The 19,256-nt window shown below is 39.1% G+C and overlaps 1 protein-coding gene across 3 annotated transcripts in view; it reads left to right on the top strand.

Annotated features, from left to right (window-relative positions):
• The window catches only part of LDB1 (LIM domain binding 1), a 65,016-nt gene extending 46,877 nt beyond the window's left edge, over positions 1–18,139 (top strand). For 2 of the 3 annotated variants that reach the window (XM_081329814.1, XM_081329816.1), the window contains exons 2-11: positions 2,613–2,715; positions 4,570–4,614; positions 7,595–7,670; positions 8,418–8,520; positions 10,413–10,585; positions 12,772–12,894; positions 13,021–13,104; positions 13,719–13,842; positions 14,242–14,390; positions 15,691–18,139. In XM_081329814.1, coding sequence (XP_081185940.1) covers positions 2,613–2,715; positions 4,570–4,614; positions 7,595–7,670; positions 8,418–8,520; positions 10,413–10,585; positions 12,772–12,894; positions 13,021–13,104; positions 13,719–13,842; positions 14,242–14,390; positions 15,691–15,921 — 1,211 coding nt within the window. In that variant the 3' untranslated portion in view covers positions 15,922–18,139. The remainder of the gene's footprint in view (positions 1–2,612; positions 2,716–4,569; positions 4,615–7,594; positions 7,671–8,417; positions 8,521–10,412; positions 10,586–12,771; positions 12,895–13,020; positions 13,105–13,718; positions 13,843–14,241; positions 14,391–15,690) is intronic. The other variant, XM_081329815.1, reaches the window with a different exon arrangement.
• Positions 18,140–19,256: the final 1,117 nt, after the last annotated feature.

The raw sequence follows: 19,256 nt of genomic DNA on the forward strand, positions 1-19,256 counted from the left end.
CCTTTCCCAGCATTATAGATTTAACAAGAGAGCTAGATATTTACAGAATGTTTCCAGAATACAATAATTTAAGCTTATAATGCATGCTTTGAACAAGAACCCTGGGTTTATTAATATAAGGGTGCATTTCTTTATTTTCTTAACTACACGTGGAATTCTCAGGAGTCTTCTCAGAAATCAGTTTAAAAACATAAATATTGTTTCTGTCTTGCTTTTTCAAATTCAACGTTCACAAAGAAAACCATTGCCTGAATGATTCACTTTTGTTTTTTTAGATATAGACACATTATGGTATCTGAGTATCATTTCTAAGTCCCTCCTTGCTACTATACTGAGTGCTAGTCTGCAATTTCTTTATTGCTGATAATTGATCTTAAAAGGCAGAAGCTATCCATCACTTTAATATCTTCATTGTCAGTTTAAAAGGTGATTGCTGTACCTGTTGTCGTTAGTTTGGTCTTTATATTTAATCTTAGTCCCATTTTTTCACTGTGCTTCTTGACTTTTATGTAAAGTCATATAGTGTGTAAAATTCCATGTCTTGGCCTGATTTTTGACCTGGTGGTTTTCAGTTGTTTCTTAGTCACTTTTATTGTGGCGATGTTTCTGCAATTGTCAGCTAAGCATTCCCAACATTAATTAAATAATCAGTACCAACGGCTATACCCGAATGGAGAAAATGAGGTGCTGTAACATGTGTGATATAGACATGATGGCACCTGCCACGAATAGAACTGGTCTTTCTTGCTTACCAAGAACTGCTAATGTTTTAGCATGTTGCTTCTTCTAGAAGAACAAAGGCAAGCTCTGGCTTTGTTCTGCTGATTTAAATGAGGAAAAAGGGAATGAGTGGAAAATTCATAACATCCATAAAAATGGAATGGGAGGAAGGGAGAGAAACTGGAATCTTTGTCACTGAAATGCATTGATTGTAGAGGAAATAGAGGAACAGCACATGGAGCCCTCTAGTGACATTTGTTGGCTGGCTAAGAGAATGCCTCTAGAATCCCACTGGATAATTAAAGGATAATTCATCAATTATTTTTGTTATGTTTAAATGACATCTACCTTAGTCCTCATGTGCTTTTCTGAAATAGATATGGTTTAGGAAAAAGCCATAACAGTCTCAGCATTGGTTATTGAAATACAGACTAAAAAAACCAACCACAAAACATCTCTTCCTTGGAACATGGTGGTCATAAGCAATAGAAATGAATGAATGTGACTTGGTGAAATAAATCCATCTGCAGTGGATTACTGTTTCCTACTTTTGGGGAGTTTTGTGAAGTTAAGGGTTAAATACACACCCTTGAGGTCGGTAATTATAAAATCTATTCTGTCATGCTTATCTAGAGGATAAGATCAATAGTAGTCTTTTTGAACTGAAGCTTTATATAATATGTTCCACATAAATTTGCATTGGCAGGAATTCTCAAATCCATGGTAAGCCCTTTACAGTATATACTTTCATTTTCTTCAATAAAAGAGCATTCAAATAAACCATATTTAGGATTCTTAGAGTCACTAACCAATGGCTCATCCAACAGTGGCATTAATCTTCCTTTCATTGAGGGAAGACCTTGTTCTGTAATTATCTTGAAGCATATCTCTGTTAAATGCTTCAATGGTATCAAATCATGTGTCCATAAACAACTTCAGAAAGGTTAGAATATTAAAATAGACTCTACACTGAGGATTTTCATCATTCTGCTTAAGCTACAACTGTACAACTGTCACATGTCTTGTAATCTTGTGCAGAATGAAACACTATAAACTCAGAACAATCCAAGTAGTTAGAGTGCATGTACAAACTAGATTATACATAGGAGAGAGCTTTCCACATTGAGTTCTAAAAGCTGCAAATTTTGTATCCCACTAAGATCACCAAAAGGATCTAGGCAACCTTTCTTGTATATGTATCTGAAATACATGAACTTATAATTCTGGAATACTTAGTTGTCTCAGATTATGTATTAAATCCTTTTGTCACCATTTATTTCTAGTTCTTCTGTTTATTTTTTGAGGGAATTAATGTTTCCTAATGATCTTCCAGAAGACATTATTCTGTTAATTGTGAATGTAGAAACTCTACACCAACATCACACAGAAATTGGTGTATATTGCCACAAATATTTTCCTACATTATGCTAATTGGTTGCTTAGTTTTGTTAATTGGTCTCATTGATTTGAAGTCCAACATGTCTGTGATATATTACTACTTTGGGGTTGTACCTTCTAACCAAAATTAAAATCCTTTATCTACAGTAGGTTTGGCTGAGCAAAAAAAAAAATAATAGTAAAATGCTGCTTATTAATTGTAGATCTCAGTTAAAATTCCTTCAAGAATTATCAAGGCTGTAGAAGAAAATGTTTCCTTCAAATATTAGATTGTTCTCTAGAACTGATCTCCTTACACGTAGCAGTTTGAAATGACAGCAGTGGGCTACCTTAGTGAGTTAACCATTTCTATTTGGAACTTGAAGACATGAAACAGACCTAGTGTACTGCAGGGGGAGTCTTACTTAGAGTGTAACATCATAATGATATTCCACAAATGTTATATTTTTCTAAGTAGCATTCATTAATCTATGGCCTTTTTTTTTCCTCCCCAGGCTGTTCCTCTAAGTCATTCAAGCTGTACTCTCCAAAGGAGCCCCCAAACGGCAACGCCTTCACCCCCTTTCACTCAGGCACTATGCTGGATCGAGATGTGGGGTAAGTGAAAAGCTCCTTTAGTAGTACAAAATTGGGATGTTCTTGATCAAAACCAATTAAATCTCAAACCTGCTTTGAGATTTAAGGCATGACCTTTAAAGCCAGTGAAGGGTCTTTAAATTCCAGATCAAAAGAGATGAAAGAAATGGGTTCTGAAAATACGACAAAAATCATTCATAAGCTGTATGCACCTTTTAGCCAACCTTGATATAGCCTGCAAGCTAACCCAGGTTAACCCAGTTAACCAGTCACTGTCAACGTAATTAGTGTTGGAATTTGTGGGAAGCATTCCAACATGGATTACTTTGGAAGTAGGCATTAGAGTTGCTAAGATACAGGAAATAAAATGGTTAATAAGGATACTGTTTTCTTCCCATGATGAATCAAAATCAAATACAAAACATCTTCCTTCTTTATTCATATTTAATTGATATTTTTATGTTTTTTCAACTGGCAAAGTGTGTTTGATTTGTTTTTAATTTAAAATTGGAAAAACACCCTTAAAAAAAGACTATCCAGGATACAAAGCAGGGGTTTTTTTTTGCAAGATCCATTCTTGATTGGAAAGAGGATAGGCCAACACTATTAATCATGCAGAGATACTGAATGTACTATTTTGTGCTGATATAAACTTGTGATTATTTATATTCTCCTGGCATGCTAGTATTCTTAGGAGCACAATTTAAGTATCAGTAGTCTGGAGCAACATGTTTCAAGCAGTAGGAAGTTCCAGGTCAGCTAAACTGTGCGATTGTTGGAAAATGAGCCCACTTGTTCAGTGATCCACTGACCTATAACATACTGCTCTTCAATGATGAGAAACCTGAAGATAGATGTGAGCCTAAAAATAGAACAAACTTTCTTGCAGGAATTTTGGGCAGAGATCCATCTCCTCAGTTCTTATAGCCGAGTTAATGACTGGCTACGATGTAGGCCATGAGAACTGCCTGCATGTAAAAAGGAGAAGGAAGAATAAGAATCAGAACTGCTGAGCAGCTTCTTGTCAGGCAAAACATGCTATCAAACTTGTTGACAGAGCAGGGGGATCTCCTCAGAGTAGGAATGGTCAGATTCATGATGCTTGGATAACCATTTTCTCCCGGCCCAGTCTCCTGAGGAAGGGATGCAGTTTCCCTTTGGTATGATTTCATTACATTCACACCAAGTATTGATGAATGAAATGGAAATATGTCCTCCCATCTGAAGAAGTTATGGTATATTTTTAAACAAAACAGCAACTGTTTATTTGCTTCATTTGCTTCCCCTTTTTTCACTGATTTTTAGGTTTTTTTTTCTTTTTAAAAGATGCCAAAATACAAGAAAAAGCACAAAGAAAGTATTCTTCACAGATGTTCACTAAGATACAGCACTGTTAAATCACTTCAAATATCCTAAGACAAACTTTCTTTAATTATATTTTGGCTGTACATCAATGATTCTCCATTCACATGAACTTTGTTACAATACTTTTGGCTGTGGACTTTGCCAGTAATAAATAGTCAAGCTGATTTCTAATAGCGATTGTAGCTTAAACAGCCTTCATCTAGCCTGATGTATACACGTGTTTGAGTACAGTGTGATTTATCTACAGCTCTCAGTGTGTTATAATGGTGATCATAATAATACCCCATAATAATAATACTTCAATAACTTTGCATTAATTATTTGTCTAATCACTGGAGGAGCCTAAGCTAAGAAATAAAATCTGAAGTGGAAGGTGGACATTGGTAAAGCATGTTCTCCTCCACCGCCACCTTTTCCAAAGTTATTTGTCTGGGATACACAGTGCTTGGTAATTAAATGATTTGACAGGGTTTTGATGAATTAATCTTGTATGGGCTTATTTCTTTGCAGACCAACTCCTATGTATCCACCAACATACCTGGAGCCAGGGATTGGGTAAGATATCATATAAAGTCTTGAGTGTTTCCTTGTTCAATTTGATGCCCTCCGAATGTGTTGATCCTGCTGGAGGGGAGAGATAAAATTGAAAAAGCTTCTTATAATACTAACTAGAATATAGCAAAATCATAATATTTCAAGTATGATTAAAATGATTTCTTGATTATTATTTTCTTATTATTTATAAGAAATAAGTATAAATGATATCATTTATTTATTGCTTTTTAATTAATAACAAAAAGAAAATAAAGAAAACACAAAGATAATGATGGGGAAACATATTGTCAAAGAGAAAAAGGAAAAAGGAAAATAGTGCTTTAACAAAAAGTGAAAGAAATACGACAAAGGAAACAATATGAGATGGTGTTACAACAATAAAGTTATAATTCTGTATATATTTGTCTACTGCAAATATTCAAGTATGTATATATTTCATTTAAATGATTATCTTCTGTATAAATGCCATTGAGCGATACCTGATAGATGACACTTAATGATAATTAAGTAATTCATCTATAGATGAAGTTAATATTCCCACTTCCATCCAATTTTTAAAGTTGGGTTTCCCAACTTTAAAAAAATCAATTTGCCAGGTTATTAAACTTCCCTAACTTTCTAACTGATGTAATTGCTTTCAGAGATCCACTGCAACCAGTTGTAAATGTAAGCCAATTGCCAAGTGCCCGAAATGCAGTCATATGATCAGGGGGTGGTGCAGCAGTCATAACTTCAAGAACAGATCATAAGTTACTTTTTTCAAGCTTGTGATAACTTCGAATGGTCATTAAACAAACTGTCATTAAGTCAAAGACTACCTGTAATTTTCTGCATTTTCCTTAAAGGTGTTCTCAGAATTTCAGAACCCCACAGAAATTTTCTAAGCAATTTATTTTCTGGAAATATTTTCTAGATATATAAAGTGATTTCTTAAACTTTATAATCAGTATAGAAGAATTTAGAATTTCACATTCTAGAGACGATGTAATCAAGTCCTATTAATATTTTAAAACTTCAGCCTTTTCCATGTTGTATTAGTGATTTGTACTCATGAGATAATGCACATGTACAGAGTCCTGTTTAGAAGCTTCTAGAGCAGACATGTCAAACACAAGGCCCGGGGGCCGGATCCGGCCCACGAAGTGGTTTCATGCGGCCCGCAAAGCCATCCTGGAAACAGTGAGGGAACGGCCCCCACTGCCTTGGCCCTGGCCCAGAGACCCTCCTTCTGCCAGAGACCCTCAGATCTGTCCCACTCCTGCCCAGGCCCCCATAGGCACCCTTGATGCGAACAATGTAGAGCTGGCCACGCCCACCCAGTAGGCCATATGCACTCTAGCCACACCCACTCAGTAGGCCACGCCCACCCTGGCCATACCCACCCGTCCCCTTGAGGGCAACCGCAATGCTGATGCGGCCCTCAATGAAATTGAGTTTGACACTCCTGTTCTAGAGCCTACAAATACGTTTAGTGGGAGCCCTGTCCTGTCCATACCAATAGCTAATGCAGCTTCTGCTCTAGTGCCTGAGTTCATTTTCAACCACAGTACCAATAGTATGTTCATTCCTAACTTCTCCTTTCATCAAATTTCTTAGTTCATATATGCTGAAAAAGTAACTTTACAACCTGTCCTTGCATTTATGAATGTTGCAGCAACTTTGTGATCATGTGATTGAGATTCAGGCACTTCACGACTAGCAGACATTTTTGATGGTAACAGTGTCCTATTTTGTATTAGTTTCTGATAAGCAGAGTCAATGAAATCAATGGAGAAGCCAACTATAAAATTGCAAATTACGGTCACATGATGTTTCGCTTAATTGCAAGTGATTCCCTTAACAACCACAGCAGAAATGCGGTTATAAGTCCATTCTGGTCCCATGATGTCTCGCTTAATGATTGTTGCTTAGCATCAGAGTTGCCAGTCCCAGTTGTAGTTGTTAAGTGAGGACTGCCTGCAGTCGTCTTTTCAACACTAGTGGAACAATATAAAGTTATTTTGAACCTGTGTCATGGATTTCTAGCCTGCAGCCCTATGGTGTCATTTCATAAGTGCCAGTTCTGGTTGGGAGTAAACTTCCCCTTCTGGATGGGCATAAATTATGCTGTTTTTTAATGGCACCCTTCTACCAGGTTAATACTTACTTTTGGCCTTCTAAGGACTTTCTAAAAGCTTATAGGTTTTGTGCTCAAATGGGTGGTTGTAACCATCAAGGATTATCATGGGCTGCCATGCTATCCTCAACAGCAAGACCAGAAACCTTCCTCTGAGACAGGAAAGCTGTGTGTCATTTGCCATTAATAGATGTCTCAGAGCAGGTGCATAGTCTCCATCTTCACCCCTTATTAGAGAGTGGACTTTTGCTTCCAGAAAGATGCAGGCTTTATAAAGCTCTCCTCTGGTCATCTTGTGGGCCAAACCATACTCCTAGTAAGAAGTTTACTAATCAGCAATCTTTCTGAATCACAAGGACCATAATGAAGAAGAATGGATATTTTATATGTGCTTCCATTTCTTTGATTGGTCATCTCTTAATTCGCGCAGTATGTCCTTTTACCTCGTTAAGTCAGAGGTGATATGCCTGTTTCTTTATCCCGCTGTGTCCACGTTAAGAACTGAACAGGTTCAGTGTAGTCCCTCTAAATGTTTCTGCAAGCTCCTGAAGGTTCTGTGAAGGTACACAACCTAAGTGAGCGAATTCATAGATGACCTCTGAAAGAATTGCTGTTACAGGTAAGTAACTAATTTATTTTCTGTTCCATCTGCCTAATATTTTTTTTATTTTTCAGCAAAGCTACACATAAGAACCATTTAAAAGTTGTATTTAATTTTTAAAATTCAAATAAGATAATAGGTTTTGTGAAAATCTGGTTTGAAATTACAATAACATCTATGTCCCCCCCCCCCAATAATAAAATATTTTGCACACCCAGGTTTCCTGGATAAATATTAGGTAATTACTGTGGTTGTTTTGACAGGAGACACACACCATATGGAAACCAGACTGACTACAGAATATTTGAACTCAATAAGCGGCTGCAAAACTGGACAGAGGTATCTTACTGTGGCTTCTGAATGACTGAATTAGAAGGAATGGAAAAGCTATGGATGTGTGTGTGCGTGCGTGTGTGTATATATATTTTATGATTGCACAAGAGAGGAAAGGACTGTAGCTATTAATCAGTCCTTGATTTTTATTTAACTTTTGAGAACTGATTTTATTTCAATTTTTTTCTGCATCATTTGCTATTAATAGATGTCTCAAAACAGTTTATAATTTAAATTACATTAATAATTAAAACAATAAGTAAAATTAATGAGCATGTATGTTAAATGTTTTATAAAAACATTAGAGTGCTGCACAATTGGGGCCCCAAGCATTCGCAGTGCTCACATGACACTTGCATGAGTGGGGCCCCAAGTGCAGCACTTGCACAAGTGGGGTTCTGCGCTCACACATGTGCGTGCACCAGCCAGCCACTCACGCCGCCCAGTTGCAACTAGGCCATGGACCAGTAGCAGGCCACGGCCCACAGGTTGGGGAGCCCTGATCTAAAGAAGACATCACTAGTAGATGGATTACTGTACTGAAGCTAGCTGTGTCCAATAGCATAAGTAGAGGACCAACCTAAGTTGGTAAAAAATAATTTTGGTCGCACTGGCCACTTGTTCCTAAAGCAACAAGGATAGATCCAGAAGTACTCCCAAACTGTGAATTTAATCATTAATGTGGAATGCTCCCCTTGGACAGATATGCCATCCATTAATAGCACCTTTATCTCTTCTGCTCTGTGCCTATAGGAATGTGACAATCTGTGGTGGGATGCCTTCACCACTGAGTTTTTTGAGGATGATGCCATGTTAACAATCACTTTCTGTCTGGAAGATGGACCAAAGAGATACAGTGAGTCACTTTGAGTTCCATGTCTGGTTGATATATACTACTGTCGTACTTCAGAAATCTTTCATGTATAAAGTTGCAGATGCAAATAGTTATCTGCTTATCCACTGTCTTCTGGAGTAAATCCTAAGGGAACAATTCCTATTGTCATTGTGATCTTGGGACCTGGTACGCATTTGCTGTAGCTGCATCAGATGCCTATTTGTCTTTATAGACCATCACAAAAGGGAATATTCAGAAGAATTCTGAACATTAAATTCAGAAGTTAAGAAAGTTGATTTTTGTATATTAAGGGGTACGGTGGCCTAGTGGTAAAGATGTTGCACATTTTGACTGAAGGCTGGCAGTTCAAGACCTAAGCACTGTGTGACAGGGTGAGCTCCCTTTCTTGCCCCAGCTCCTGCCAGTCTAGGAGTTCAAAAACATGAAAATACAAGTAGATAAAATAGATACCACTTCAGTGGGAAAGTAACAGCATTCTGTGCACCTTGGTATTTAGTCATGCCAACCACATGATTACAAAAGTGTCTTCGGATAACGTTGGCTCTGTCTGTTAGGAAACGGAGATGAGCAACGCCCCCTAGAGTTGGACATGAAAATCTTTACTATTTTTAACTGTACATATATTTCTATTTATATATATATAGGTCCCTACAGAAACTGTCCTGGCATTCCCAGCAAGCATTTAGCATTTACGATCTTGTATAAGAGTTGTGCTCCCCATTGTGTGTTTTTAGAAATTACCATGAAGTTTTCAGTTAGAATAAATTACCTTTGGGTGGACAAAATCATTTTTAGAAATGATTTTTGTTAAAAAATTCCATGTTCCACCAACTTAATACATTTTTGTTATTCTAAGAGGATTTGTATTACTTTAATAAAATTTATATATCATTAATCACAATACTGTTGGAAATCCAGTTTACATAAGGCTTCATATTTTTTCCTTTACCCCCCACCTAAAAATCATCTGATAAGGTTTTTCTTTGGTATTTCTTCCAAAGTGTTAGAAGTGACATTAAAAGGATGCTTAGGGTGTTTGGTAAAAACATTAAATATATCAGCAAATTGATATTGTTCCTATTTTGGAATATTATACTTTGAATAAAATATTCCTAAGGCATTGACAGGTTTTTGGACTTATTTATTTTATTTTTATTTATTTTAATTCCATTTATATCCTGCCCTTCTCCGAAGACTCAGGGCGGCTTACAAGCTTAGCAGTAGCCTTCATTCTATGTATATGCCTGCTTATTAGGGCTTTCACACACACCCCAAGCGGAATTATTACAAAGTCAGCTTAATTGCCCCCAACAATCTGGGTCCTCATTTTACCTACCTCGGAAGGATGGAAGGCTTTTCTAGAAAGTAGATGGATTATTTTAAGATGGAAAAATACATTATATCTGTTTAGAACAACTTAAAGCAGTTCTGTTATTGTAGAACAAGCATAGTTGAGTATAGATTGCATGTGTTGCATGCAGAAGTCTCAAGTGTAGTCCTGACATTTGTAATTAGGGCTAGGAAAATCCCTGTTTGAAATCCTTGAAAGATACTACAAGATAGTGATGACACTAGATAGATCCAGAGGCACTGTTGAAAATAAAGTTCTTTTTGAGCTAGTTCTGTGCTACTCCCCATACTTTTTAAATTAGAGGAATCTAAAAGAAATATAACTAAGATGGGTATGGAGCTTGGCAGCATCAAAGAATGATCAATAAAAACATTATTGCTTCTGAGCAGTACATTCAGGACTTGGGTCTTGGCCTGTTGGCAGTTCCATTTATTGTTTATAATCTTCATAAAAATGCTTTTGCCAGTGCTAATCATGAATGTATACTCCTAAGAATGAAAAGTGAATTGATTTTTATCACCCTTTTCTTCCTGATGTCTAGCAATTGGCCGTACCCTAATTCCTCGCTACTTCCGCAGTATCTTTGAGGGCGGCGCTACTGAGCTGTATTATGTTCTGAAGCACCCAAAGGAATCCTTCCATAACAACTTTGTTTCACTTGATTGTGATCAATGTACTATGGTCACTCAGCATGGCAAGCCTATGTTCACCCAGGTGAGAGTGCAATGGTGTTTCTCCAGCCCCAAGGCTTACCAGGAGGTACTTGTGTTTAATTACAGTCTTCAGCATTCTTCACATATTCTTGTAAAGAGATCCCCTGCTTGGAAATAAAGAGTTGATAGCTACAAATAGAATTAGAACAAAATTGTGTTACAGTGTATTTTAAAATTTATTTTTATTCTAAAAGAATTAATAAAAATGCAAATGCATATAGCACAATTTTAAATTTAATTTAAATTCAGCATTATTTAGAAATGGGATAGGTAGAAAAATGGAGAGTGGAAATTACATTTTTAAAACCCAAGTACTGCAAAAACAAGGAAGGGAAAGATTTATATTCTTTGCAGACATTTTTTGCAGAGTGCTAGCAACCAGATGATTCCAAACAATATAACTCCTTCTATTACCCACCATTCAGTTAGAATTAAAGAAGCTTTTAGGATGAGAGGCGAAATGTTTCTAAAAAACCAAGAAAGGCCAGTTGCTTTTTGGAAAAGCACCTTTGGGACAACCAACATCTGTTGAATATTTGCTGAGACATACAGAATATGCAAAGCAAATTTTGTCATTATCATATTACCCTGATTTTAAAAGAACAGGAAATTAATTTCATACCAGTCAGTGACATTGTCTATTGATTTATGAGAAAAGCACATTACATCTGCTCATCCCTCCAGATTCAGCAAAGACGGCCTGCTGAGGTGATTTCACTTGGTGGGTCCTAGGCAGCAAGCCTTTTCTGCTATCAGTTTTAATGACAAACCAGGAATTTCTTATTCCTAAAATTTCATTAGAATATGAGACTGGGATCCTGTCAGCTTTCCCAAATTGAAGAAGGGAGGGACACAGACACACACACACACACACAGAGAGACACACACACAGGGGCAAAACAAAATTTTGTTATTCTTTTATTTGGTCCAGATGCAATTGCTCTTTAATGGATAGGGATTTTGTAGGATTTTTTAAGGCTTCTAAACCAGTAATCCTCCTTTATAGAAAGCTGAAGAAAGTTAAAATAATGTTACTTATTTATAAAACCTTTGCAATGATTTATTCATTAAATATATTTATATAAACTGGCCATCTCACAATCAAGTGATTCTGGGCAGCTTACAACAAAATTAAAAACAAAATCTACAAATTAATATTAATGCAAATGTAAAAAGCCACAGAGCTGAAAACAGAATAAAAAATAGAATAGATGGAAGAGGAGATGTTAATTAACCAGTACCAATAAAGGAGAATATTTGTAGCTCAGGGTTGAAACGAGGGGTCCTTGGTGCTCTGAGCTTGCTTGTTTTCTTGCAGATGTTTCATTTCCCAAATTGGGTAACATTATCAGTGCTAGTAAGGAGTGCCATTTGCTGTCAGTTTATATTCTGATGGCTTGCCTGTCAGTATTGGTGGGGATGGTCTTAGAGATCCTTTGGTTGGGATCTTTAACACTTCTTACTAGCACTGATGATATTTGGGTAATGAAATGTCTGCAAGAAGACAAGCAAGCTCAGACAGCACCAAGGATCCCTAATTAACCAGCGGTCATCTCAATATTTCAATAATAGGGGTGTGAAAGCCCTAATAAGCAGGCATATACATAGAATGAAGGCTACTGCTAAGCTTGTAAGCCGCCCTGAGTCTTCGGAGAAGGGCGGGATATAAATGGAATTAAAATAAAAAAATAAATAAAATATTTCACCAGTCCCCTGGGGTCACCAGGCTTGTTAACTGAATCTAAACCTGAGAAACCTCAAGCTAAAAAGCATGAGGTCAGATTTACTTTGGAAAGCAATTTTTCCTGTCAGATAAAGCAACAATTCTTTTAGGAATGTAGTCTGAAATTATAATGACTTCTATATCTCATGTTTTAATTTTAGATACCAAAGAATGAAAAATCAGGAAATAATCTAACAGAAGGCAGTTTTAAGAAAAGAAAAGTTTATGCCTGCTGGGAAATACTAACAGAATGTCTGATACTCACTAAATGAATTTCAGATGTGGTCTAATAAAATAGTATGACTCTGGGGATATAATTTGAGTAGTGGGATGCTATAATCTAAAAAGCAGTCCAGAATTTGATTCTATTATATGGCCCATAGACTTTATATACAAGCATTGAAATAATTACTTAAGAGAATACTCACTTGAATCTCATAGCCCTTTACATTCTTCTTGTCCAGGTGTCTGTGGAGGGCCGCCTCTACTTGGAATTCATGTTTGATGACATGATGAGGATAAAGACATGGCACTTCAGTGTCCGGCAGCATCGGGAGCTTATTCCCCGTAGCATCCTTGCTATGCATGTAAGTTCAGAGTTTAGTAATAGCTCCTGTTTAGACGGGGTTTAAATATTTCTGCTGTGTTTATGTATTGATGCAACATATTTCTGTTTAACTGTTTTATTTCTGCTTCTAACATTCTCTCTCCAGGCGCAAGATCCCCAAATGTTGGACCAGTTGTCCAAAAATATTACTCGATGTGGACTTTCAAACTCCACACTCAACTACCTCCGAGTAAGTGCTCTTCTTTAGCACCTATGAAACTAAGAAATAAGTTCCTTGGTATGTCCTCCTCTATAGAATATAGAGGACCCCCTTGGCCACAGCCACTCTATTTTACCAGGGTTCAGTTGAAGCCAGTTGCTCCTCATCCAGACCTCCAAAATCTCCAGGGACTGTAAAAGGGCATCCATAGCATCACCCAGGACATGACTGTACAATTGGGTATCATCCATGTACTGATGATAGCACAGTCCATGGTGACAGATGAGCTTCATATAGATATTAAAAAGGAGAGGAGAGAGCACCGAGCCCTGAGGCACCCCACAAAACGGGTGCTATGGGCTGAACCTCTCGCTTCTTACCAAAACTGATTGGGATTGGCCTCAGAGAAAGGTGAATGTTCTTTATTTTTTAACAATGTTCTCTATTGTTCTTTATTGATGCACTTTATTATTCTTTATTGTGTGTCCCAAGTATCAGGCACTAAGAAATTGTTTTGTCAGAATGTCAGTGTCCATATCTGGCCAGGTTCAGATCAATGTCTTGAAATCTAACTGTGGCTCCAGGAGGATTCCATCTGGATTGTCTTCTATTTCAGAATTTCTCTTTCCTCTTCTTCCTAACAGCTGTGTGTAATCCTAGAACCAATGCAGGAGTTGATGTCTCGACACAAGACCTACAGTCTCAGTCCTCGGGATTGCCTCAAGACGTGCTTATTCCAGAAGTGGCAACGTATGGTGGCGCCACCTGGTGAGACTTTTGACTATCCTATGCACTGACCAGTCAATCAGATGTATTTCCAACCAAGCCCACCTGAGGGCAGCAAGGCATTGGCTTCCTGCAGCTGGGATGCCTCAGGGCTTTGATGAGTGCTATCCTATGCTAAAACGTTATCTCTGAAACTATAGCACAGGATGTAAACATGACAGTGGAAATTAGTGTGGAAATGTAGATTTGCGATAAAGTTTGAATCAGGCGGCATATAAATTTATGAATAAACAGTGGGAAGTATTTATTCATTTATTCAGATCTTGCTTGGAACATGCAAATTTACAATTTGCCTATGTTGAAACAATTGGGAACATTAGATTACTTTCACTAAAGGCAAGATATTTCTCACCAAATATTGTTTCACAAACTCCTTCATAGCTGAACCTGCACGTCAGCAGCCTAGTAAGCGCCGGAAAAGGAAGATGTCTGGAGGTAGCACCATGAGTTCCGGCGGAGGCAATACCAACAATAGCAACAGCAAAAAGAAGAGCCCAGCCAGCACCTTTGCCCTCTCCAGTCAGGTACCTGTAAGCATCCCCTTTTCATTCTTCCCTCTCCTTTTAACCTGAGAATTCCTTGGCCTGGGGCCACGTTTCATGCAGCTGAAGCACTCCCCGAAAGGATGGGTGATGCTTCCTACAACAAACCTGGTAGAATTCAGGCTTCTAGGAGTCCTCCAAGCCAGATTCAGGGAAACACCCTAAGAGTGAAGGAATAAGGTCATGTCTGAGTCTATAAGCCGGCCAGAATTGATCTCCTTTTATCTAGAAATCTATTCTTGATTTTCCCTCAGATGTTCTTTTTCAGCAACCTGGTTTAGAAAGGGAAAGCAGCTTAGTTGTTGCTATTAAATGAATGTCAGGAATCCTTGCTAATCTACTGTAGATGTCCCAGAGGTATTTATCTTGATTATGCCCATCCTATCTTACAAAGTATGGGACGCAGTGGCTCAGTGGGTTAGGACGCTGAGCTTGTCGATCAGAAGGTCAGTAGTTTGGCGGGTCGAATCCCAAGTGCCGCATAACAGAGTGAGCACCTGTTACTCATCCCAGCTTCTGCCAACCTAGCAGTTTGAAATCACGTAAAAATGCAAGTAGAAAAATAGGGACCACTCCAGTGGGAAGGTAACAGCGTTCCGTGCGCCTTTGGCGTCTAGTCATGCCGGCCACATGACCACGGAGACGTCCTCGGACAAGCGCTGGCTCTTCGGCTTTGAAATGGAGATGAGCACCGGCCCCTAGAGTTGGAAATGACTAGCACGCATGTGCAGGCGAACCTTCACCTTTACCTTACCTTACAAAGTAAAAAGAATTAATATAATTCCTTAATGTAGCTGTTCATTTGAAGGCTGTTAGGGCCAGTGTCTCATTTTTTTTTGAGTAGAAGATATTCAGACTTCTTCCTCTTACAGTAGATTACAATAGGCCTTGAACCATTCAGGTGGGAATTGAGAGGAGACTGTGATTCTCCAATATCCCAGGGCATCTATTGATTTATCAGATGCTGTTTGTGCCCAGATACAGTAGAAACAGATAGCAACATTGTTTCAAGTCCAGAGGTAATGTTCAAAGAGAACATTGAAACCTTCCCAAATAAGGTGCTTTCTAGAATGTTCTATGCCACTCCTAGTTGTTGAGTTGCAACACATCTGGAAGGTGCTAGATTAGGGAAGGGTGAGTAAAGGCTGAGACTAATTTTGATCCCTCATTCTAGGAGCGTAGGGGGAGAGGTCCTCGCTGTTGTGATAGCTAGCTCCCTTGAACATTGTGATATGGGTCAGGGCAGTCTCCACCTCGATTATGTTTCGGGACCCTCTTCCCTCCTCAGGATGTGATGGTGGTGGGCGAGCCAACCCTGATGGGTGGGGAGTTTGGTGACGAAGATGAGCGCCTTATCACTCGACTGGAGAACACACAGTTTGACGCTGCCAATGGCATTGATGATGAGGACAGCTTCAACAACTCTCCCGCTTTGGGCGCCAACAGTCCCTGGAACAGCAAGCCCCCTTCCAGTCAGGAGAGCAAGTCTGAGAATCCAACGTCGCAAGCATCACAATAAAGCCCCCCAAACAGTGCCCAGCCGGGCCTATACTTGACTTGGCTGGTGCCCCATGGACTGAGTCGAAACCATTCTACCTGGACAATTGTGAAGAAGAGTGGCTGGCCAACAAGGTATCAAGGCCTATGAGCACTGCAGCGCCTGCCTGCCTACAGTTAACCTGGCCACGATTCCCTGCTGTCTGCACTCTTGGCTGTCCCCTTTAGGGCAGAATTGGAACAGTGGGCTTTTAGTCCCAGCAGAATTTTAATTCCTTCTTCCCTGTCAATGCATCCAGTGCCCTGGATACCACAAGCTACACTGTTAGGGGGTGGTATTCATAGCAGTCCCTTAGAGCCTCCAAGCTTTGGTGGATCAGCATGAAGTACCTTTGGAGGTCACAGGACTGAGTACTTAACATGGGCAGGAAAAATCTGGTCTAAGCCCCCTTCTGTCATTCAGTTTCATATAAGGGGCATCAAGAAGGTTCCATTTTAGCAGGAGAGACTTAGAGTCTTGTGGACAATGTCATGACTCAAATTGGTGCAGCTATGATTTTTGTGGGTTGAATTTTAAGCAGTTCATCTTGACTGTCTTAGAGATGGCAGAGCAGTAATTCTGCTTTGCCTGAAGAACCCAGAAAACCAATATGGCAGGAGATTATATGGGGTTTTAAATTTTCTGGAATGCATTAGAAAAATATTCTGCAGTTACCTGGAAGGGCACTTGTCCTTTTGGTCATATCCTTAGGCATGGGCTGTTTTGCCCCAACCTGCTCTTAAAGGAAATTGCAATCCTCATACATACCCCGCCCTCAGTATTTTGGGCTTTTTTAAAGAAAGAAAATAAAATTGTAAGTTTAAAAAAAATCTGCCCTCCCTCCCTATTTCCCCCAGTCCTGATTTTTGTACAGGCTTGTCTACTAATTGGGAGTCTTAGTTTTTGTATACAGTTCTGAGAGCTTCAAACCAAGGAGAGACTTTGCAAACTTCCTTTATACACTCCTTTGAGGACAGCATGGCTGCCCCACTCCCCGCCCCTCGCACCCGTGTAATTAGTGTGTGCTGCTGTTCCTGCTCCACCCTCCCCTACCATATCCCTCCCTTTTCAAATTTGTGTACCTTGTGCTTGTATATTTCTGCACTGTATGCTGTGTGTATGATGCTGTTCTTTCACTGTGTTCTCACTAAGGCAGCCGCTATCATTACCAGTGGTAGTGGGGGAGGAGTTGATTGTGATGGGTGTCCTTCTTGGGAGGCAGGACAGTTCAGAGGGTACTGTTACCATTTTACAGCAGTGCAGAACCACAGGAATGGGGCTGTGGCATCTGGGGAAGCAATATACCCACATTTTGCAAAGGGAGTGTAATTGTTTCTTCTCTTTATGGAACGGTCTCTAGGAAACCATTGCCCAGTCAGACACCTCCATTTTTATTTGAAGTGCTGGTACTAAATCCCCAAGGTAGCAAATCCACCTACTTATCTTTCTACCTTCCAAAGTTCTTCCTTAAAGCCTAGGTTTATCCTGTACATCTTGGAGAGAGAAAATGCTTTAATTATGTCACAGAGGCCTCAAAATTGCCATGAGTGAGGCATGATTTTCCATTTTTGAGAAGAGTGGAAAAAATAAGATATTTTGGCCACCTCATGGCCCAGACTGATTGTGAAGTGGTTGCATTTAGAGGGACAAAGGCTGCACTGTCACGGCACAATACTCTTTAAGCTTACTTAGGCTATTTCTTCAAGATGATTTCTATCTGCAAAGATTTTTTCCCCTTTGCAGCATTATTGTCATCAGTTTGCCTAGAGCTACTAGTTTTGACCATGATTTCTCTTAACACTGAGAAGAATTTCTTTTCAAGTCATGCTCTGGAATCCTAGATATTCTCTACTCTGATGGAGCCCAGTTGGATGAACCTGAGATATATTCATGGCGGTTTGGTCACTTCTGTATTACTGGGCCCAGGTCCTCCCCTGTGGGCAGGTAATTATAGCAACTAGTAGTGTAATTTACAAGGGATTGGGTTTTTTTCTGTTTCATTTCCTACTTCAAAATAAGAACATCACGTTCTCTGCTGCTGTGGCTCAGCATGTAGTGATGACGTGTACTCTTGTCAGCTCTCTCCACCTTGTCCCTTACCACTCCCCTAGGGCACTGTAAAGCTTTTTTTTTTGCATAGTTTGTGCCATTTATGGTCATGTATGGTACCAATAAAACAACTTTTCGGTTTGGTGCTCTCCTTCCAGTGTCATTTCTCATCTGGATCTTGAGAAAGGGGGTTCTGTTCTTACACGCAGGTTCTAGTCATCAGAATTCTGTGATTTAGGCTGAGCTAAACAGCTGATATGGTGGAATTCAAGGGCTAATACTTTTCTCTGCTGCCAGCATCTCCCAGTTTTAAATTGTGGCCCTTGTTTCCTGCTTCCCTTTCTAAACAACTCTGTGTGCTGATATAAGGCGTTCTGAAATCTGTGCACCAAGCAACTGAGAAATCCTGAGCACATCTAAAGGTAACGGAAAAGTTTCTGCAGCTGAAGAAAGTATTCTTGTGTGTAAAGGGGAAAGAAATATCACAAAGAAGCCTGAGCCACACCGTTCCCACATTTTCAGGCAGCCAGGCAGTTTGTGGTCCAAATATGGTTGCATTGTCAGTTGTTTGACTAACAGAAAGTAAGGCAAACAAATTTGATAGAAATCATGCATGTCATGGAAAATGAGTTTGTTTGGTAGTTGGAACATTTCATCTTCAATAGAGTTCCTTATTACTGATTCAATCACCCATGTCACGTTGGATAAGGAGATGGAGAGAAAAGCTAGCTATGTGCCTAGTGTTGACAATGTATGAAAAGAGAGAACGATACCTGAAAGATTTCTGTTTCACTAGCCAAGGGAACTTTAGCACTATATCAGCCTGCATCTTCCCTTCCTCCATTTTATAAGATGTTAATACCTGTGTCCAGTGCTTTTTTTGTAAAAGAAAAAGGTGCTGGAACTCACCCATGTCATACAACCCGCCTTGCCTACCCTACAAGGTTCCATCCAAAAAAGGTGCCGGAACTCCGTTCTGAGCGTTCTATGGGAAAAAAAGCCCTGCCTGTGTCTTTCAAAACTATTGTAATCTTACGCCATATTTCATTCTTGGAACCAAACTTTGCAACAGTAAAGAGACACAAGGCTTTGGCTACCTTTTCGCTTCTTCTCTCCATATAAATTTTTTAAAAATGCGGGAAATATATTTTAAGAAGCAATCAGCAACTTCTGTATATATACTGCTTAAACCCAAATCCTGAACCCATCATCATCTGTTAGACAGCAGAGGAACAAATCTGCTTCCGGCAACTTTGCACATTTTATTT

Source organism: Vipera berus (assembly GCF_964194415.1).
Source record: "Vipera berus genome assembly, chromosome: 5".
Classification (NCBI taxonomy): domain Eukaryota; kingdom Metazoa; phylum Chordata; class Lepidosauria; order Squamata; family Viperidae; genus Vipera; species Vipera berus.